This window comes from Haliotis rufescens, unplaced genomic scaffold (genome assembly GCF_023055435.1).
Source record: "Haliotis rufescens isolate VD_foot unplaced genomic scaffold, xgHalRufe1.0.p SCAF_9, whole genome shotgun sequence".
In the NCBI taxonomy this organism is placed as follows: domain Eukaryota; kingdom Metazoa; phylum Mollusca; class Gastropoda; order Lepetellida; family Haliotidae; genus Haliotis; species Haliotis rufescens.
In genome coordinates this window covers 27,986,229-28,008,727 of record NW_025964383.1, presented here as the reverse complement: position 1 = coordinate 28,008,727, position 22,499 = coordinate 27,986,229, and the positions used below count along the sequence as shown (strand labels likewise).

The window sequence follows — 22,499 nt, the reverse complement described above, 5'->3', positions numbered from 1 at the left end:
TCATACTTAAGCAAATGTTCACTTTCGTTTAACGCATGGAAATGCAATTTCAAACATCAGTGGTATAACCAATAGCGAAACGTTAGCTGGTTAATACAAAGTGATATTTAATTGAATGATCGAATTGAATTGATCAGAGCATATAAAATATGCATGATAAATAAATTTGAGTTTGGCAAGAACCAACACAAGCTTAACGACGCTACGATGGACTAGACGTGCACTGACGTCCCCAACAGTGAGTATGTAGGATATATTATCAAGAATATATAGACCAGACCGACAAAATGAACCAGGTTTTCAGTTGACTTCAGTTTGCCCTCGTTGGGACCCTATTTTAAATAAGCCAAACACGAATGAATAAGATCACATAGTTAGGCTCGGTAAACCGACTGAGAGAATATGGATGAAGGCGTGGTTTCTGTAACTGAGTTGTCTCGTCTGGAATCGATAATATACAAGTTGCCGCGATATAACTTGAATATTGGGGAGCGGTTCATTAAACAACATTCATATTCATGGCCATTTGTTTTAGGCTGGTATCATACTTTCACAAACTGAGAAATTATCTCATTGATTAATGCACTGCAGGGCAAAAGAAAGTATACACCCATGTTTGATGGTGGCTGTAATGAAAGAAACCAGAGTGAGTGAGTGAGTTGGGTTTGACGCCGCTTTTAACAGTATTCCAGTTATATCACGGCGTGTCAGCTTAATGTGAAAGGAAAGCTCGAAGTGATGCAGGTCTCAGAGGTTTACCACTTTGGTGAAATCCACGAGCAAGGGTATGGTGCTGACAAACCTAGAAACATAATCGGGGCGAATCGGGATTCGAACCAACAATTATAGGTTCCTAGCGTGTCCAAGGGACTCTGCACAGCGAATCGCGGCCTTAGACGACTGGGCCACCCATGCCCCCGAAACAAACAAGAAATTTTGATTCGATGGTGATGTATTCGACGAATATCACAGTTGTGTTATAGGCAAAAAGTTGCAGTGTTTCAGAGATTGTTTTCAGTCTCGTAACGTTTTGATAACGTTTGTAAAATTTTAGTCACATTCGAATTTCAAGTGTATATTTTTTTTTGTACGGCATTTTATATTTATTAATTATTTATATCTAGAAATAGCCAAAAGTGTCAATTTTCCTAGTTACCATTGGAGATTTTATTTGTACATTTTTATGTTGATATTGAGTTCGTTGTTGGTATATATATGTCATGCAAATGTCTGTGAATCTGATTTGCACATCCAACTTCAATAAATTATTATACATCTCATGCATATTTGACTTATAGCCTGATCATATGCCCTTTTTAACATGGTTAAATTCTAAAAATGTTTTCAAGGTTTTTTAAAAATTCTAAACATGTGTAAAGATGTTCAAAATCTAAATATTTTAACACCCTTAGGATGCTGGCGAAAACATAAATAACAAGAGCAAAATTGAAGTTTGGCAGTCCAAGTTTGTAATGGCGTTTACTTATGTTTAATTTTGGTTTTAATGTCAACAATGTGGACATAAATTATTAACAATGTGATGAAAAATGATGCCAATAAATACCCCCAGGTTTGATCAACTACTATAAGTCTATTATATTTTATTAACATGGCTCAGTCTCCAAAGAAGTAATAATATTAAGTTATATCAGCTTTATTGTTTTGAGAAAATGTTATTATAAGTAATAAAATGTCAAGAGATTTCTTCTAAATTTGCCCTAAAAATGTATCAAAATATGTACCTAGTGGTAGTGAAGGATAAGTAGAAGTGCCCTAGACCTTGACCCGTGGTCGTATTTATAGGCATCATTAACAGGTCATATGACCTTTCTTAGCCAATCAGAACACAAGTTGGATGGCTTTCATATCACAAGCATGGCATAGGTAATGTCATTTCCAACACAAGTATGTGATAACAAAATGTCCTTTTTTTGTCCTGTTTTTCCGAATTCAATTAGGACACAGTAGAAATAGACAATATCTTTACGCCAACGTAGCGTCAGTGGCCGCCATCTTGGTTGGTGGTCATCTCCACTACAAGTGAAATTTACAAAACAATCAGTTTCTTTTATCATTTGGTATTGTCCTTACACTGTAGAAAGTGTCCGAATAGATCGAACATGTTGAACAAACAGAATTTGTGCTAATATCTGATACAATGATATTTTAATAATGTGGAAATTGTGAATGGACATTTGCAGATAGATCGTGATATAACGAAAATGGGTGACACTTATGATGGACAAGGTTTACTAAATGTACTCTGATTACAATGACTGCTTATATTGGACTTCTATAACAATATGTTTGGATTATGAAGATGTTGTGTTTAGGCTCTGAGGCGATAACTCATTTCATGTGTTTAGACCCAAAACATGTTTAGATTGAACACACCAAATGTGCATGCGGTTTAGGATTGAAACTCATCCTTAAACATGTCGTGTATGTGTTTACATTCTCAACACATATTTTAAAGTGTGGTTTAAGCAGTGAATTATACTAATTTGATTATTGATATTTACTAATCTTCAGCATCTACCAGACAGGATAGTAAATTCGCTGTTTACTAATCTTCTGGTCGATGTTACTAATTAAGATAGTATAATTCACTTGACCATTTTTTCAGTGTTAACCCTCATTTTCAAGAATTGCGAGACCGGTGTGTCGAATTACGTCCACAGTTTACGTCATTAGTAGGTACAGTATAGGTTCCATACCTAGACTCCATACCTTATAAACGGTATGTTACTCTAAAGTTCAAATGGGGAGTCATCATTCCTGTTTTATATTCATTTCTAAAACACGGTCTGTCAACGTGAGACACACGAGTGTTATAGCGTATGGTGAATGTGGACGTGTATCACTTTACTGTAATTCAATTCAAAGTGGTTTATATTTTTCTCACCATTTGTACATAAAGATGATAAAAGTCAGCGGAGCATGATACATTAAAACACATGTACAAACGCCACCCAAACGGGTTATGAGAGAATAATTATTGATAAAAACATTAACATTACATACACAAGTATGTGATTACAAAATGTCCTTGTCTTGTCCTGTTTGTCCGAATACAATTAGGACACAGTAGAAATAATCAGGACATGGAGACAATTGTTATAATTAAATGGACAATATCTTTACGCCAACGCAGCTTCAGTGGCCGCCATTCTGGTTGGTGGTCATCTCCATTACAAGTGAAATTTACAAAACAAGCCGTTTCTTTTATCAATTGGTATTGTCCTTATACTGTACAAAGTGTCCAAATAGATCGAACATGTTGAACAAACAGAATTTGTGCTAATATCTGAAACAATGATATTAAGGATGATATGAGTATGAGCGTGTGTCTGGTTCAAACTTCTGAACCTTGATCGGTAATACACTCTGTCTGATGCCTGATCAGTCCAGTCAAGCTGTGCCGTTTGGTACACGTTCTGTAAGCGTGGGGCTCCCGATGCCTGGCGCTCGGTGGAGTTCCGTTCAAAACATTTTTAAGAGGTGGTTCTTGTTCTTACCCTGCCCGGCTTTCGGTATCAAGGGGACAAAGGAAGGGCACACACGTTCATGCACATCGCTATATCACTGCAGTAATCTTCAGCGTGACGTTACACCATAAGCACATACTTTTATTAAAAAGGATGTATGCAAACGTTCCCTTTCACAGTTGAGAGAGTACACTGGATGTGACCTAGATAGAGTCCCCGCTACAGCAGTATTAGATCAGCTATAATAAGGCGGGCAGGCATAATGTATGACACATGTTACATAATGAAATCGTGCGTTCAGTGCGTCTAGTGTGTGGAAACCTATTATTTACATACATATGCTATATGATTGGGATTATTTACTGTACCGTACTGAAAGTACTCCAGAAAATACAACTACGCCCAGAGACGTTCCTGTTGAGCTCAGTTTTCGCTATACAGAGATCACCGCGTGATCTCATCGACTGAGCTGAGGTCACAGCGCACATTTCAGCAAGGTATGCCAGAACAGGTAGTTTACCCTCTATTCATGGCGACTTATATGATGAGCGGAGATCAAAGCAAATGACCATGGACACTTTTAAAGTACCTGTGAGTTGACTGTGTTCGTTGACGTTAGATTTAGGCTATCGGCAAACAACTCTCCTGATGCAACCGATATACAGATATCTTGTTGTTGACAGGCTGAAATAGACCTTATACACAGGGGCTTGATAACCAGATGTGTCATTATGATGCCTCAAAGTGAGATTGACCAATCAGAGAGCAGAACTACTGACCCCACTTGAGCCCGTATACCGTCAGTGAAAATCCAAGACGGTTGATACTGACCTAATATAAGACCGTATACCATCAGTAACAGCCATTTTGGATTTTCCAACACCCACCTCACATATTTCACATGAAAAGCCTGGTACAGAAAGCCGTTATTCGACACTGTTTTGTGTTTTAATATCATTAATTTTGATGTGCAAGGACGTTAATGTTTTTTTGGATCACGTTTGTGACTATAACAAAGATTATATAAAGTTAAACCTATCAACAAGGTTTGGCCTCTGAGGTTTGAAGAGTAGGCTCCCTTTGACCCTTAACGTCTCAGGTTGTAAGTGTTAAGTTTTGAGTTTTAAGTCTTGATATGACATGTGGGACAAAGATACCACATAGTGTAAACTTTTCGGCATAATAAATTCGTTATGTTATCTCTAGATGCCCTTATACGGTGTCATATAAGGTTAGCAGAACATTTCTGCTAACCTTATATGACACCGTATACAGCAACAAAATACACCAAAACTAATAATATTTGGTGGTCACTTGCTTCACGGGTGACTTCTAGGTCGACAACGTTGGCGTCATGGCTGGGAAGGACGTGGACGACGGCTGGGCGTGGGCGGTGCTTGTGGCGTCCTACATGAATCAATTCCTGCTGTCGGGAGTGTGTTACATGGGAGGCATGTTCCAGGTCGTTCTGTTGGAGCACTTCCAGGAGAGTGTTGGTTTCACAGCCTGGGTCACGGCAGTGTATGCCTCACTCATGTTGGCTGCAGGTGAGTTTGTCAGTGACCTCTATCAAACCACACTGATATATTTTTTGTTAACGCTCAGGTTTGTACTCAGTGTTATATATTAACGACAGGGAATGACGCCTTTCGCTGTTTAGGACGTCAACAACTACTGCCATTAAGAAATTTGTTCACCCGTGACTATCCGGGGTAGAATAGGTCTTCAGCAACCCATGCTTGCCGTAAAAGGCTAAACTTGTCGAAAGAGGCGACTAACGGCATCGGGTGGTCAGGCTCGCTGACTTGGTTGATGCATGTTATCGTATCCCAATTGCGTAGATCTGTGCTCATGATGTCAATCACTAGATTGTCTGGTCCAGACTGGATTTACAGACTGCCGTCATATAGGTGGAATATTGATGAGTGTGAACAACAAACAAACAATAATAAATTAGTTTCTACTACTCCTTATCAAAACGTCCTTGCTTGTTTTTCTGACACTCGCTTCCTGTTCTGTTACATGCCGTTTGATAGCTGATTATGACATTGACTTCCAGGTCCTCTCGCGAGTGTCATCACTTCCTACTTCGACTCCCGGACGTCCGTGATGCTCGGCGGTCTGCTACTCGCGGGGGGTCTCGTCGCAAGTAGTTTTGCAACATCTCTGAGCTACCTGTTTGTATCCTTTGGACTTACTGCAGGTAACTTTATTTGTTTATGTGTTGTTTAACGCTGGACTGTGACATATGTACAAAACAGAACCTGGATTAATTCGTGACGACGAGTAACTGACTTTCCCAGAATACTTCAATACAATGACCGTAGCCACTTTGAACAGTGACATTACCTTGTGATACTTACTGGGGCACTAATCAGAGTCACCTTCACCAATCCAGCCCAGTGAATAAAGGACCCAGAACCTCTCGCCATGATCGCTCCAAAGATCTCTTGCTGTGTTCATAAAACTGTCATCACGCCAGGCCTTATCTTTGGTTGTATCATCCACTTTGTGGGGGCACTGGTGGCCCGGTCGTCTGAGGCGCCGCGATTCGCTGTGCAGAGTTGCGTCCCTTGGGCAGAAACTTATGATTGTGGGTTCGTCCCGATTATGTTTCAAGGTTTGTCAGCATCATACCCGTACTCTTGGGTTCAAGTGGTAAACGTCTGAGACCTGCATCACTTCGGGCTTTCCTCCCAAATTAAGCTGACACGCCGCGATAAAACTGGAATACTGTTAAAAGCGGCGTTAAACCCAGCCCACTCACTCCAGCTGACGGGGAGGTAAATAATCGAGTGTGATCCAGACAAATTAGTGATGGATAGTATTAAACCGTCGCGGTCTTCAGCAACTCATGCTTGCTGTAAAAGGTGACTATGCTTGTCGTAAAAGGCGACTAACGGATCGGGTGGTCAGGCTCGCTGATTTGGTTGTTACATGTCATCGATCCCAATTGCGTGGATCGATGCTCATGATATTAATCACTGGATTGTCTGGTCCAGACTCGATTTTTTACCGACGTCATATAGCTGGAATATTGCTGAGTGTGGCGTTAAACAACAAACCAACCAACCAACCAACCAACCATATAGTCGTACGAAAATAGTAGGTTTCAGTGACACCTCAGCCCGTGATGTTCACGAGAGATTGTTTGTAACTAATTGAGCCAAATATCCAGGCTTCACCATAACTTTATGTTTAACCATTGCGTATAACTTTTTTCGAGACACTTGACCGTGTATAGTTTAATTCGGTTGGCAGTTTCTCTGGTATCATGTTTTATCATTATCTTCTAGGTCAGTGGTTCTATGCAGTCAACCATATTGTGTTCACAAACACCTATATAAATCCCGAATATTGTGATGTTTTTAACTGATATCAGCATGTTCCCAGACACCTTTTATTGAGAGTTTGCACCGAAAGAATGTGAATGTAAAGTTGAACCTCGCTTATCTGGACACATGCGTTTCTCAAATATTGTCCGGATAAACGAGGTTCCGGATATCTGATTCGCTTGTTAACAGACCAGAGTTACCTCCCTTAGAACAAATTTTACCAAGGCATAAAAACTGTTACTTTGTGCAAAATTTCTTTATTCGGCGCATTCTGAACATTGTACATTGATTTTCAAAAGTCAAGAATGGGCTGCATATACATGGACAGCGCAATGTTACATGGACGAATAAAACATACAACTTACATGTTACTTAAATACATGAGTGAGTGTATTTGGTTTAACGCCGCTTTTAACAGTATAACAGTTATATCACGGCGTGTCAGCTTAATATGGGAGGAAAGCCCGAAGTGATGCATATCTCAGACGTTTACCACTTCGGTGAAACCCACGAGCACGGGTATGGTGCTGACAAACCTAGAAACATAATCGGGGGGAACCGGGATTCGAACCCATGATCATAGGTTTCTGGCGTGTCCAAGGGACGCAACTCTGCACAGCTAATTGCGACGCTCTTTAAATACATGAACGATTATAGTGTAACTCTTGAAAACAATTATGACTCGGAATAGTCAACAAGAGGTATACATTCATTGTAGCATATCTCAGATACAACAGATTACATATGCTCATTGTACGATTCCGACTATATCGTAAGCATGGGGCTTTCGTTTATTAGCCAATCTTGTTGGTAGGCCGTTAAATTTACTGATGTCACTGATATTCTTCAACAAAAGCTGAGCATCAAAATCCGATACAACTTCTCCCAAAGAGATACCTCAACAAACCATTTCCGACATTAAAGTACATTTATTCATTTTTTAGTATTTTTAATTAACCTTTTGATTTGTTTTCATAAAAGTGAGAAGATCTTTCATGAACATCCATTGTGTGTATGTACATACATCAACGGGATCGGGTGGTCAGGCTCGCTGACTTGGTTGATGCATGTCATCGTATCCCAGTTGCGTAGATCGATGTTCATGATGTCAGTGGCTTGGATGTCTAGTCCAGACTTTAATATTCATCATGTCTGGTCCAGACTTTGATATTCATCATGTCTGGTCCAGACTTTAATATTTATCATGTAGTTGATGCCCGTGAAGATCCGGGGTAGAAGAGGTCTTCAGCCAGGAATACTTGCCGTAAAAGGCGACTATGCTTGTCGTAAGAGGCGACTAACGGGATCGGGTGGGCAGGCTCGCTGGTTGATGCATGACATCGTATTCCAATTACGTGGATCGATGCTAATGCTGTAAATGTCTGGATTTTATGGTCCATACTTGATTATATACAGACCGCCGTCTTATAGGTTGAAAATTGCTGAGTGCGGCGTCAACAATACACAAAAACACGTTAGCAATAGTCCTCATATGGTATAAGGTTGTGCTTATGTTATTGTTGATTTGAAGCCACCAAATGATATAACAGGTCCTAATTGTTGGTGATCCTTGATAGCGTGTGGTGACAGTGGCATTAAAAACCCAAACACCCGATATTTGCTACCGTACCTCATGGTTTACATTTTGAGGGGTGCATGGATTATTTCCCTTTTCTACACAGGTCTTGGATTGGGATTAAGTTACACGCCCTCTGTCGTCATTGTCAGCTACTACTTTGACAAGAAACGGACGATTGTGACGAGTGTGGCTTTGTCTGCTTCCGGCATGGGGTTACTGCTTGCGCCAATAGTGTTCCGATATCTATTGGACAACTTTGCCTGGAGAGAGTCCTTGGTCATTCTTGCAGGAATCTGTATTCATATCACCGTGTTTGGAGCCCTTATGTTCCCTATACATGAACGAAAGGCTTGCCCAGTGTTCTCCAGGTGTGGTAAACACAGATCCAAAGACCCTTCAGAAGACCTCGCAGCTGAAGTGGTAATGGACTCAAACACAAATAATGATCATAATCATTCAAGAATTATCCCATATGAAATCGATAAGTACGGAAGTGTGATACTCAAAGACGACTGCGAACTTATGCAAAACGGAACAGTTGATAAGATGCATGGGACTACTGACAGCCAATTAGACATTTTCAAGAATGTGGCTTTTGTGGTGTTTTGTGTGAATCAGATCATGGTAAATGCTGCGTGTGGCGTCTACAGCATCCATCTTGGTGCCTTCTGTGAATCCTATGGTACCAGTGCTCAAAACATCGCCTGGATTTTTTCTGTCAACGGCCCAGCCAACATTGTGTCGCGAATCCTGCTGGGGGCGTTTGCACACGCCAGCGAGAAGGATGTGTGGATCCTCTATTATGGAGTTCTCTTGTCTTCCGGTACAGTATTCTGTTTGATGCCACTATTTGCAAAGACGTACCCTGCTCAGTTGGTAGCTGGAATTCTCATAGGAACATATATGGGTGGCTCGTATTCTCTACCGCCTGTCCTGATAATAGAATGTGTTGGCTTGAAGAAGCTTGCGTCAGCCTTTGGTGTCTCCATGATCTGCGCTGGGTCTGGGTGGCTGGTGGCGCCGCCTGCAGCAGGTAAAACTATATAGTTCTTTATCGCCAGACGCCTGAACTGGCCTTGGGGGCTGATGTGACCACTAATGTATATTCGAATGACATTTATTTTCTCAAAGGATTTTCTGAACGCTTAACAAAAGAGGCTCAATGTGAATTCTTTGTTTTATGTTCTTATGTTGAGATTGCAGGATCAAAAGCCTTAACGAACAGCTAGTCAAAATGAGTGAGTGAGTGAGTGGGTTTGGTTTTACGCCGCTTTTAGCAATATTCCAGCAATATCACGGCGGGGGACACCAGAAATTGGTTTCTCACAATGTACCCATGTCGGGAATCGAACCCGGGTCTTCGGCGTGACGAGCGAACGCTTTAACCACTAGGCTACCCGACCGTCCCCTATTTTTATAAATGAGCATCTATTTGTTTTGACTTATGTGATAAAAAAAATGAAATACCTGGGCTTTTTCAAAATCGATATTAAGTCACGTCTTGAGTCACATCGTATGTTGTCATAGTAACAGTCAGCGTCGATTTCAGGGTGGCTGGTGGATTTGACGGGCTCTTATGACTACAGCATGTACCTTGCAGGTGAGACATTTGACACAGTACTAAACAGTGTTGTAGTTGCAGTTTACTGAATATTGAAAGCATATCATAAATAAATTTAATTTTATATTGTATATATCAATCTGAATCGTATGTAAATTTGAAATTGAAGGTAACAGATGAACTCTGTTCTAACCAAACGTAAACACACAGATGAATTATTTCGGTTTGAGAATCAAATATTCTTCAAGAAAGTAACGACCTAACACGTTAATGCAACGAGTGGCGTGAAACTATTCTTAAACGATGTATTTTGCTACTAGATACTGATTAACATTATAATATTATAATTATTAATATTATTAATATCGCTTGTTATTTATTACTTTAATATCACTCTCTTTTATTCCAAATAGTATTTTCCTATTAAACAAGTCTTAAGTTATTATACACAAGTATATGTTTATGTTTCCCAGTGCTTCTTAAAATCATTCATCTTTTTTAAATGTTTAAATGTTTTGTATTTTAATGTCTCTTTCTTACTTCGTATCATCTGTAATGCGTACAATTGCCACGTGTTGTTTTGCCTTAATAGTATATTGTTTTGATCTGTGATATAACAAACTCATGAAAAAGTAACAAAGTATCATCATAATTCTGTTTATTATTAACATCTTCTCTTTCAATTTCTTTATTTCCCTACTGAGGAGGCCACAGACCTATATATTTATGATTTGTACATTCAGAGCAGTAGAGTGTATAACATAATATTTTCCCTGTATCTCACTGCTTGATGAATGTACATAGATACATATATGTTCTGTTACAGGTGTATTAATGTTCCTGTCTGTTCTTGTGGGTTTGGTGGTGCCACAACTGATCAAGCCTGAGAACCAGTCCCACATCCATGGAGACCATTCTGTTGTCACTGAGGAAGCGGAGAAATGTGATGTACGATGAACTATGTTCTATAACCAGGATGTTCTGATGTTCTGGTTTTACACCTGTTACTGGCATACCAACAAGCAAGGGATTTGAAGGGGGGGGGGGGGGGGGGGGGATATGCTCACCTTTTCTTGTTTGTTGTTTAACGCCGCTATCAGCAATATTCAGGCTATATGAGCATCGATCCACGCAATTGGAACACCTGGTAACATCACTGTTTGTGATTGTGATTCATAAACACTCACGATTTGGTCGGAATCGGAAAACAAACTCTTGATTTATAATGCTTATGGAAAGTGTTTTGTTGCTTTTGTTATTCTATTTTATGGAAGATGTTTCGAGGAATGCAGTCTTAAAGAAAACTCAGAGACATTTGCACATTGGATCGTGTCTGTGTCTCTGCGCTCGCGTGCGTGCGTGCGTGCGTGCGTGCGTCGCCCTTGTATGTCGGCAATCGAGTCAGATTTAACCATCCGGAGTCTGGACAAATCACTGAGATAATTATCTGTCGAAGTAATAGTCTAAGATACCGAAATAAATGTTCAAATGGGACGAAAGGAATCCTACTGCGTGAGAATATCAAGGCTAGACGTCGTGGCCAAACGGACACAAGTCTGCTGTCGCCATGGCTTCACTGCACTGACTTTGGCTTTGAACCCATTGAACACGGTATTCAAGAGACACCATCGGATTCTGCTACGTCACTAATGCTTCCGGTTCCCATGAGATTGCGCAGTGCGATCGAGCGGCAGTGCGCCATGTGCTTTGAGTGATGGTAGGACTGACGTGGTCGGTCACAGCACAAATTTGTGATTTTCGTTAGTCACGAGGTGGCTAAGTTTCGTAATTGATGACTATAGTTGCACTACGTGTTAGTGTGACGCCTTTTATTAACTTTTCACTATCGACGCTGTCGATTTTAGTGAGTGAAACGTACACGTGAGTGTACACCTGTTGAACACAGTAACCTGTATTCGAATCATGGCCTCTAACGCATCACAGCAAAAGAGACACTGCGAGGCTATACCTGGCGGTAAACATGCAGACAAAACTAAATCAGGGCCTAAATCACACCCCAAAGAGACACTGCGAGGCAGTGACTCGCTTGAAACCAGCTCTAAACATCTTTTTTCGGGCGAGGTGACTGCAGAACAACCACGAGGTGGCGCTGATACCAATATGGCAGCGCCTGATCAACAAAACTTGCGTAGCGAGTTTTTTTACTTTGGTAAACTGATTGCTGATTCGATCTCAGACATTAAATCATCAATCACTGCAGGGTTTGACGAACTAAAGCAGTCAGTTACTGACAAGCCATACTATGAGTATGAAGATGGCACTGAGAGTGACGCCTTTTACATGCATTACGAAGATGAGTACGTCGATGGGGATGACGAACCCCTAAAGACGAATGCGTGTGAAAACAAGACTGACGACAAGATTGAGAGATTGTTAAATACCTGTGAAGGGGACCGTCAGAGTACACCCTCCACAAGTCATGGTGATAAGTTTCTTGTCACAATTCATGACCAGATCAAAACTAAAGTGGTGAAGCCACAAAAAAGTTGGAGGACATTGAAAAGTCTTGCAAAGCTGCTAACAAGGCTAGACCCAGGGACTACAACACATTCACAAGGGGTCCGAGTAGATTTCCATATAAAGGTCGCTATCCCGGACGAGCACGACACAGGCCATACAGGAGTGGACCATATCAGCCTTTTTTAGCCAAAAGAGGTGGATACGCAGCCTTCAGGGAAAACAAGAGACTGATGAAGCACGGCCAGAGCCAGTAGCACAGTCTAGTGAAACCCCGACAGCTGCAAACACCCAGGTAATCATGAGACATAATTCAGAAAATATTGATGTTTCACTTCTTCCTCACTCTGATTTCTACGCGGGTAGAATACAACACTTTATTCATAAATGGTCAGAAATTACATCAGACAGCGCTGTGTTAGATACAGTTACTGGTTGCCATATTGATTTTATCGATGACCAATGTACCCCAGAAATTCCTGATGCAAATAAAAATAGATTATCTAGAGGTGAAGAAGTTCATGTCGACAAGGAAATTACAAAATTGATAGAAAGCGGAGTTTTAGTGGAAACTGATCATTGTGAGGGGGAATGTGTATCAATAGTCACTAGAATTAAGAAAGATGGCACTTATAGGATGATTTTGACTTTAAAAGAATTCAACAAAAACATCCCATATGAGCACTTCAAAATGGACACTTTAGGGTCTGCAGTCCGATTAATGACCCCAGACTGTTACATGGCTAGTATTGACCTTAAAGACGCCTACTATTCTGTGCCCATTGCCCCAAAACACAGAAAATATCTTCGCTTTCAATGGAAACATAGACTGTATGAGTACACATGTTTACCAAATGGGGTTGCTTGTGCCCCTAAAAAGTTTACTAAATTACTCAAACCAGTCTTTGCTACTCTAAGACAATATGGTTGTTTAGTTGTGCCATATCTTGATGACTCTTACCTCGAGGGTGACTCGCCTGTCGAATGTTCACAGAATGTAAAGGAAACTGCTCTCATGTTGCAAGATCTAGGCTTTATCATTCATGCCGATAAATCCCAATTTAGCCCCTCTCAAGAAATTGAATTTCTGGGATTCCTTCTAAATTCTGTTGACATGACAGTAACCTTACCAGCAGAAAAAGCAATTAAAGTTGCTAATGCATGTCAATCTTTATCATGCAAAACTAAAGAAACAATCCTTGAAGTGGCTCATGTTCTTGGACTGTTAGTGAGCAGTTTCCCTGGGGTACAATTTGGTCCGCTGCATTATCGGAACTTAGAAAATGCAAAGATAGATGCACTGAGAAAGTCAAAAGGGAATTATTCAGACATTATGCTCATTACCACAATGATGATATCGGATTTGGAATGGTGGGTACATAATGCCAAAACAGCAAACAAACCAATCATCATACCTGACCCAGTTTGTGATTTGTACTCGGATGCATCAATGGAGGATGGGGTAGTCACATTGGTTGTAAGAGAACTAACGGTAGATGGTCTGTGGATGAACAGAGGTGTCATATAAATGAATTGGAAATTTTGGCCTCTTTCTATGCTTTGCCGGCCCTATGTAGTGACAAACTCAATTGTCACATCCACCTCTTTATAGACAATTCAACGGCAATCGTCTACATCAATGTAATGGGCGGAAGTAAATCTAGATCATGTGACAGGACTGTCAGAAAACTTTGGCAATGGTGTGTTGATAGGCACATATGGGTCACTGCAAGCCATATACCTGGGTCAAAAAACATCATAGCAGATTCAGAATCGAGGATTTTCGATGACAAAACGGAATGGATGCTCAACAAACAGGTCGTTGAAACGTTATCTCAGCTCTGGAATAAACCTGAAATAGACTTGTTTGCGTCAAGGCTGAATAAACAGTTAGATGTATATGCATCTTGGAAGCCTGATCCATCAGCTAGGTATGTCGATGCTTTCAGTGTTTCATGGCATAACTTCTACGCATACATTTTTCCACCTTTCAGTGTGATCAGCCAGTGTTTGCAGAAACTTCAGAAGGAGGGGGGGGGGGGGGGGGGGGGAGGCGATAATGGTACTCCCGAACTGGCCCACTCAGACATGGTACAGCGTAGCGATGAGCATGGTTGTGGATTATCCCCAAGTGATACCATGGCGGATGGATCTCCTCAGCCTTCCTCACAATGGAGCTCTACATCCACTGAGGAAAAAGCTCCAACTTCTAGCCTGTCGCTTGTCAGGAAAGCGCTGGAGAAGCGTGGCGTTCCGAGAGAGATTGGCGACGTCATCCTCAAATCATGGAAGGAATCTACACAAAGACAGTACACAGTCCATGTGCACAGATGGGAAATTTTCTGTAATAAAAGGGATGGTCATCCCCTTCAGGTGTCTGTAGAGAGACTGTTAGGTTTTCTTAGCGAGCTTTATAAACAAGGACTAAGCTATAGCTCATTGAATACAGCGAGATCGGCTGTGTCAGCTTTGATTTCTATTAGTTGTGATGTTAATGTTGGTTCTGATGCATTGATCTGCAGATTTTTGCGCGGAGTTTTTAATGAGAGACCAACTAGGTCTAGATACAGCTCAGTTTGGGATGTGTCTCTTGTTTTTAAGTATTTACAGTCCAGGGCCGGGGAGACAACTCAACTCTAACATTGAAAGAACTTACTCTAAAACTTACTGCACTGTTGGCTCTGGCTACAGCCAACCGACTCCAGTCACTTCAGACATTACAGATTAGCAATATGAAAGTTTCAGATTCCAAGATTGTTTTTGTGCTTGATCTGCTTAAACAGAGAAATCCATTACGAAAATCTCACTTTGTTAAGGTAGAAAAATTTGAAACTGATCATGTGTTATGTGTTTATCAAGCTCTGTCCTTGTACTTGGACAAAACTGCAGAGTTTAGAGGAAGTGAAACCCAGCTGCTCATTAGTTTCCAGAGACCCCATAAGAAAGTAACAAGATCCACAATAGCAAGATGGATTAGGACTGTTCTTGAAGAAGCGGGTATTGACATTTCTGTGTTTGCAGCTCATAGTACGAGAGCTGCAGCCACATCGGCAGCTAAGAAAGCAAATGTGCCAATGAATGACATTTTAAAAACTTTTGTTAGACATTCCAATGTACCAATAGAAACACTGCCGAACGACACAAGTCGTATGTACAAGACAATTGTGTCAACATCGGCAGGTGAATAGAATTACTACTGTTGGGAGTTATGTGCAAACAACCTGCTGGTTGTGATTAGCAGTTTTTAGTTTGTGCCATGTTGGCTTCAATACCAGTTTCAACTTTCGTTGGGTTGTCATGCTTATGCATACATGTTTCCCAATTTTGTGCAAATCTTGTTGAATTTGCTGAAACTCAAAAAATAAATATACTGAACTTTGACCTTGTATTTTATTTCTTGAGATAGGACTTGTGCCACCAAGTGGCTTTAAAATCTCATGGGAACCGGAAGCATTAGTGACGTAGCAGAATTAAACAATTAAACGAGACTTACTTGTAAGTTGAAGTTTGATTGGGGTTCTGTTACGTCACTGGAATGCTGGTGGTTTACATGCCCTCCGCATCCCTCCCTCGTACCTGTAGTGGCACTTGGTGTCACAAGCATACTTTGAATCCTGCCGCTCGATCGCACTGCGCAATCTCATGTAAACCTCCAGCATTCCAGTGACGTAGCAGAACCCCATTCAAACTTCAACTTACAGGTAAGTCTCGTTTAATTCTACCTCTTCCCAATCTTGAAGAGAGGACTGTTGGGCAAGGGTAATGCAAATGATGAAGACGTCATTTCTGCTGTGGGGGACTTTATACACCAACAGGCGTAAGTCGTCTACACCTGCTGGATCCAGACACTTCAGCATCGTTAGCAGTGTGTGTGTGAACCTTGGATTGGATTACGTTGAACCATAACTGACAACCAACGCCATCAAAGCAGTCCATCCTATTTAAGTTCAGATCTTTTCAACCGCCCCTCGTGTTTTAGCTAGTTGGTCTTTTTGTGTGCACCTTTGGCGTATAACATCACATTTCTTTCATATGCGACACGGGGGCACGGGTGGCCAAGTCGTCTAAGGCGCCGCAATTCGCTGGGCAGAGTTTCGTCCCTTGGGCACGCCAGAAACCTATGATTGAGGGTTCGAATCCCGGTTCGCCCCGATTATGTTTCTAGGTTTGGCAGCGCCATACCCGTGCTCGTGGGTTTCACCGAAGTGGTAAACGTCTGAGACCTGCATCACTTTGGGCTTTCCTTCCACATTAAGCTGACACGCCGTGATATAAATGTAATATTGTTAAAAGCGGCGTTAAACCCAACTCACTCACTCACTCTTATGCGATACATATTAGTTTTTCCGTGTTTGCTCATTTGGCATTTGGCTCAACTAAAGTCTGCTTCCATGTTTTCAGACATCGCCAAGACGTTTTCATCTTCATATGAAATGCATAAAGTGACTGTGTTGTCAGACAAAGCAGTTCTTTGTTTGGTCTCTCCTGGCTACTGTCACAGCTACCTATTCGTGACAGCCTCTGTCTAAGTGAACATTTAATTGCAAAGGCTAATTACCATGTGGTCCCAACTGTTGATCGCCAGTGCACCTTTTTTGTCCGCCACATGTCCGAATTGCAACTACGACACTCCTCAATTGTTATTTATATTTATGAAAATCCGTGTCAGGTGACCGTAGCAATATGTCTTGGTCCTGGCACAGAAGGGGCGGTAGGGTAGCCTAGTGGTTAAAGCGTTCGCTCGTCACGCCGAAGATCCGGGTTCGATTCCTGACATGGATACAATGTGTGAAGCCCATTTCTCGTGTTCCCCGCCGTGATATTGCTGGAATATTGCTAAAAGTGGCGTAAAACCATATTCGTTCACTCATTTTGACTAGTTGTTCGTTAAGGCTTTTGATCCTGCAATCTCAGCTTCGGCGTGCGACGTTAAACAACGAGCAATCAAAAAGAAGCATGCATTATACATTTTCTTATATTTTGACTGTGAAGTCCATTTCTGGTGTCCCCCGCCGTGATATTGCTGGAATATTGCTAAAAGCGGCGTAAAACCATACTCACTCACTCACTCACTCTCTCCGGGCACAGAAAGGAAGGCCTCACCCTTTGCCTTGCTAGATATAAGCTAGATGCTCTAGGGCACCAACAAAACAACCGCTACCATATTATGCTGACCTGGCAAATACATACTTGAACCCGTATGAAGCAAAAGTGTTTATAAGGCAAGCTGCCGACTTGATGTTGTCACTTCCGACCGAAAACCGTCACCGATCCCTTGCATGTGGGAATATGCAAATAATCATGATAAACATCAAAAGAGCCGCTGACACAAAGTGCACCGCTCATTGTTACTACCTTAGTGTCGGTTAGTGACATCTTTATTGATAATAATAATCATAATAATAATTTGCATCAAAATGTAAATATGAAATGTAGATTATGAAATGAATTTAATAATACTGTCCAACACATTGTGTAACACTATTTGCCATGGGCATTTTGTGAGCCCTAACAACTGCACTGAATAGTCGTGCAACTGCACTGTATAATTGACCAACTCAGCAGAATAATATTGGTCAGCTGACGTACTTATATAAGCAGCCTAATTGCTGACATAGCGACTGTCAAGTTAATCAGAACTGACTAGCTCAGCAGAATAATAATTGGTCAGCTGAAAATTATCTTGGACTGTATGTTTTAACTACAAGTCACTAATGTTCGCAGTTCTTTCTAACTACTACGCCCATTCCGTCTGACTTTTGTATGTTTGAATAAAAAAACAACTTCAGTCAACTTCAGTGTATACACCAGATCGTTTTATACATGTATCTAACACATTTTGCCAGGGCTACGGTCAAACTTTTCTCAGTCGGACAGTTTGTACCTACCTCTTGAGACCTACAACGGGTACCCGGGTAGGGTCGGGTAAATTTGGACTCGTCCCAGCCCTAGTAGTGATTACGCAAGAACATATGACTCCGCCGTAGATGCTTTTGAAGTCCATCTGAATTAAAATCCTTCGCACAACTCTTCTTGGATTGTATTGTATTGGTAGTATGTTTCCATTCAGTGGTTTAATGTGAAAATACGATGATGACAGCAGCACATTTTCAGGAGAACCCATCATAAATAACGCAGCCTTGCTCGAGTTGGTTGATGGGGGAAACTCCATGTTTGGAATTTGTTGTACAGACATATTCACGGCCATAAGAATGAGAATCTACGACTTTTGAAAACAACGTGTGAAACACTAACAGTGCCTTTACAATGAAATACCATATGCTCCCGGTAGGCCAAGACATGCTAGCCTTTTCGCGAAAACCTAGTATCATCACTATTTGATAGAGATTCATAAACACGTGATCATGACATCAAAATCGTCAAATGGACTCTCAAATAGAGATTTCTTATGAAAAGGGGAAGGGTTTTGTCGTTTTTATTTTATGTAGGGAATCGGTATTAATTAGTTTCGTATAAATTAGCACTGTAGCCAGACTCTGTGTTATTTTTACTATTTTACTATTATGAAACAACTCATTCATCATTCAACGGGGCGGTCGGGTAGCCTAGTGGTTAAAGCGTTCACTCGTCACGCCGAAGACCTGGGTTCGATTCCCGACATGGGTACAATGTGTAAAGCCCATTTCTGGTGTCCCCCGCCGTGATATTGCTGGAATATTGCTAAAAGCGGCTTAAAACCACACTCACTCACTCACTCACTCATCACTCAACATCCCCTTCACAATGCTACAAGCAGTTCCCTGACACTTGCACACACGCCTTTGTTTTTGAGATGCTGTTGGTACCAGGACTCGGGGACAAGGGGATGCTGGCCGCCATGTAAGCATCGTGTCCGGGCGAGCTGTTGGTCTCATTATTGCCAGTTGGAGAAGTTCCTTTGAAACAGGGTTATACCCTTTTATTTCAACCATGACGATGACGTCACACTATTGTCTTTGCTGTTGATTCCGAGCCAGAAATTCACTGGCTGTTCTTAAAATGCATTTAAACAAGTAAAACTGACGCAACTATACAATATGCACAATTATAAAGAAATTATATATCAACCATGAACCATGGTTCAAGTCGGAGAAGTCAGAGAAGTCGGAGAAGTCAGAGAACAGAGAAGTCGGAGAAGTCAGAGAAGTCGGAGAAGTCAGAGAAGTCGGAGAAGTCAGGGAAGTCAGAGAAGTCGGAGAAGTCAGAGAAGTCGGAGAAGTCGGAGAAGTCAGAGAAGTCAGAGATTCTACTTCTGGAAACAACATATTGTCATGATTTCTTCATTACGTAATAAATAGATCGTCAAGCTCTCTGTGATACCCTGCGTACAGAACCTTCAACACAGACTTAAAACGGGCACTCCATTGCAAACACTTTCTTTGTTGTTACGGCCAACACACGGGGCAAACACCGAAAAACTGAAGTCCAATTATAGTAGCTGAAAGTGTGACATCGCGTGGCTGTCCAAACTGGCACTGGTGCTGAGAGTGATTGTCAAATAACGTTATGCAATCAAGTACAGGAAACAGTCAAGTACAAACATGTTTACTAAAATATATGGGAATCTCAGTGAAAAAAAGTACATGATACAACAACAATAATTACTGTGTCCAGAAAACAACAACCTCAAACAAACACAAAATGAGATTCTTACTGATCCAGTTATGTAACATAAAGACTAATCTCAAGATGAGCAGGGAGATAATCCTGTAAAAGAACAAGGTGCAACCAAGGCGTATTTCAGACGTCGCAGAAATTATACACTCAGCGTCATTTTTGAAGGGTAATCAAGGTTTGTAGGGTGTCAAACATGAACATTTGCCAACATGTGTCAGTGTAGACAATGTGGTTAACTGTTAAGTGAGCGAGTTTGATTTTACCCTGTTTTTGCTATATTCCACAAATATCACAGCGGGTGACACCAGAAAAAGGTGATTAACTGTTCAAAAACATTTTGTTTTTGCCCCCATGTCATACTGATTGGATGCTGGACAAATGGATGACTATTAAACACAATGAAAAGTGCAAGATTGAAGGTGATTGAAAAAGCTACCCAGAGCACACGTCTGAACACAACCAGCGGTTTAGCCCATGCATGTGCAATACATAAGAAACAGTCAATTTGGGAATTAAATGGATCATTCCAGATGCAACTGAACTTCACTCTTAGAAGTTGAAAATGCGACGTTTTTTAATACTTTTATCCCTCATAATCTGCGTGACCCATCAATAACGACGCTGTGTATAGATATTCTGCTACTCGCCTAAGGGATAAGATTATATGTGGCACTTAATAATTCAAACACAACAAATAACTATTAAAACAGCCGACCCACAGAAAGGACAGCGGAATAAATTCGTGTACTATTCATAGGTTCAACAGACATTTTGATATAAAAACAGATGAGGTAATATGACTTTGATCCCAAACGATAATTGGGATATATTTCATGATACGACTTGATGATTTACAGACCGCCGTCATGTCATCGTTGCAAGAACCTTTGCGGATCAGCTTCCAACTGTACTAGATAATCACAAGACATTTTGTGTCTGGTGCCTTTTTGAACAGATGTCAGAAGATAGGGTGGTTGAAGCATGTCATCGATTCCAATTGCGTGGATCGATGCTCATGATATCAATCACAGGATTGTCTGGTCCAGTCTCGATTATTTACAGACCGCAGTCATGTAGCTGGAATATTGTTGAGTGCGGCGTAAAACAACAAACAAACAATCCCACCATGCCAGGAAATCGAGATGAGATCATAAAGGTAACAGGTGATGTATCTAAAACAGCAGGTACACCATTACACTTCATACTCACACTTGAATACAACAAACGATCACAACCAACATACTCTAGAGTATTAATTCAAACACCAAAAGAAACAAACAACACTAATGGTCCCTTTGGTTTGTTATATCGTACCAGGGATTCCTTCTGATACACTACGACATAGCGACAGCCATGCCTCATTGGTCATAGGTACCCCTCTTTTAATTTCATGAGGTCACACAGATCACAGATCCAGATGATTCTGACGTTATCACGAATCTGTAAATATCTAAATATAGGTTAACGCAAAAGAAACAAATTAAATCCAGCCACACACTTCGCAAAATGTCAGGAGACGCTCTTTTTAACTTGCTTTACGAATTTACTTTACTGTAAATTTGATTGAATCAAAACAATATTCTGAATTTGCTCTTTGTTTATCCCGCCGATAAGCTGATAGCGTATAGTACCCTCATAATCGAAAAAGGTTTGGGTCTTTGGAAGGCATTTAGAAGTGATACAGAATTTATGGATGTCAATTTCTTTATTATGAGGAACACAACGTTTCGGAGCATATGCTTAATCCTACATCAGGTGAATGAATGACACGAGGCAGAGAGCATATATATGTACATGTAAGAACAACAAAAGTAATAAGATAACAAAAGGTGGAAACTAACAAGAGGTGGAAACTAACAAGGGAAGCCAACAGATGATTTCAGTATTTTACCAGCCTATTTGTGCATTTTTTCCTCACCTACCGACAGTTAAGTTCCGTAAAGCAAGTTAAACAAGTTTGGCCTGATGTTGAATATTACAAACAAAGTCAATGATTCTTTCATCCACAAAAATGCAATCCTCCAACAAAGGGAACTCACATCATGTTCAGTCCACAACTCGACACCTCTGACATAAACCTTGTCCAAGCTGTTGGTTTGTCTGATGGAGACTTGGCATCGATAATCACAGACATCACTTCTGGTAAAATATAATCTGTCCATTATCACAAGCACACGTGGAGGCATTCATAAGGCTACTTGTGGAGTCTTTGGCACTGACGTGATTCCGTCTGGGATTTGGCGGGCTGCACTTTACAATTACTATGACACCCATTACCATGTCTGCATTTGTCCGTGGGTAAATGAGGGAAGGAGTTGAGCTTAACGCCGCTTTTTACAGGTAAGATGTGAAGTGATGACGGTCTCAGACGTTTACCACTTCGGTGAAACCCATGAGCATGGGTATGGTGCTGACAAACCTAGAAACAAACTCGGGGCAAG

General features: G+C 41.0%; 2 protein-coding genes across 4 annotated transcripts; both read left to right on the top strand.

The window, feature by feature from the left end:
* Nucleotides 1–3,742: 3,742 nt before the first annotated feature.
* LOC124130318 (monocarboxylate transporter 14-like) lies at nt 3,743–10,998 on the top strand. 3 transcript variants are annotated; one of them, XM_046493551.2, is made up of 6 exons: nt 3,743–3,985; nt 4,825–5,035; nt 5,548–5,691; nt 8,506–9,435; nt 9,952–10,002; nt 10,790–10,998. In XM_046493551.2, the coding sequence occupies exons 2-6, from the start codon at nt 4,843–4,845 to the stop codon at nt 10,918–10,920; spliced, it is 1,449 nt and encodes a 482-aa protein (XP_046349507.1). In that variant the 5' UTR covers nt 3,743–3,985; nt 4,825–4,842; the 3' UTR covers nt 10,921–10,998. The 3 variants fall into 3 exon arrangements, with proteins under 3 accessions (XP_046349507.1, XP_046349506.1, XP_046349500.1); XM_046493550.2 differs by having other exon boundaries at nt 3,743–3,999; XM_046493544.2 differs by having other exon boundaries at nt 3,743–4,079.
* A 31-nt stretch (nt 10,999–11,029) lies between these two features.
* On the top strand, nt 11,030–14,467 carry LOC125377439. Its single transcript, XM_048390888.1, has 2 exons — nt 11,030–12,736; nt 14,436–14,467. Exon 1 carries the CDS (start codon nt 11,887–11,889, stop codon nt 12,628–12,630), a length of 744 nt encoding a protein of 247 aa, XP_048246845.1. The 5' UTR covers nt 11,030–11,886; the 3' UTR covers nt 12,631–12,736; nt 14,436–14,467.
* The last annotated feature ends 8,032 nt before the right edge of the window (nt 14,468–22,499 follow it).

Excerpts from the sequence above, each read along its gene's own strand:
- LOC124130318 (XM_046493544.2), top strand. The coding sequence starts at position 4,053 with ATGACCATGGACACTTTTAAAGTACCT. Across the intron at positions 4,080-4,824 it reads TGGACACTTTTAAAGTACCT|GTCGACAACGTTGGCGTCAT; the intron begins GTGAGTTGACTG and ends GGTGACTTCTAG. Across the intron at positions 5,692-8,505 it reads ATCCTTTGGACTTACTGCAG|GTCTTGGATTGGGATTAAGT; the intron begins GTAACTTTATTT and ends TTTTCTACACAG.
- LOC125377439 (XM_048390888.1), top strand. The coding sequence starts at position 11,887 with ATGGCCTCTAACGCATCACAGCAAAAGAGACACTGCGAGGCTATACCT.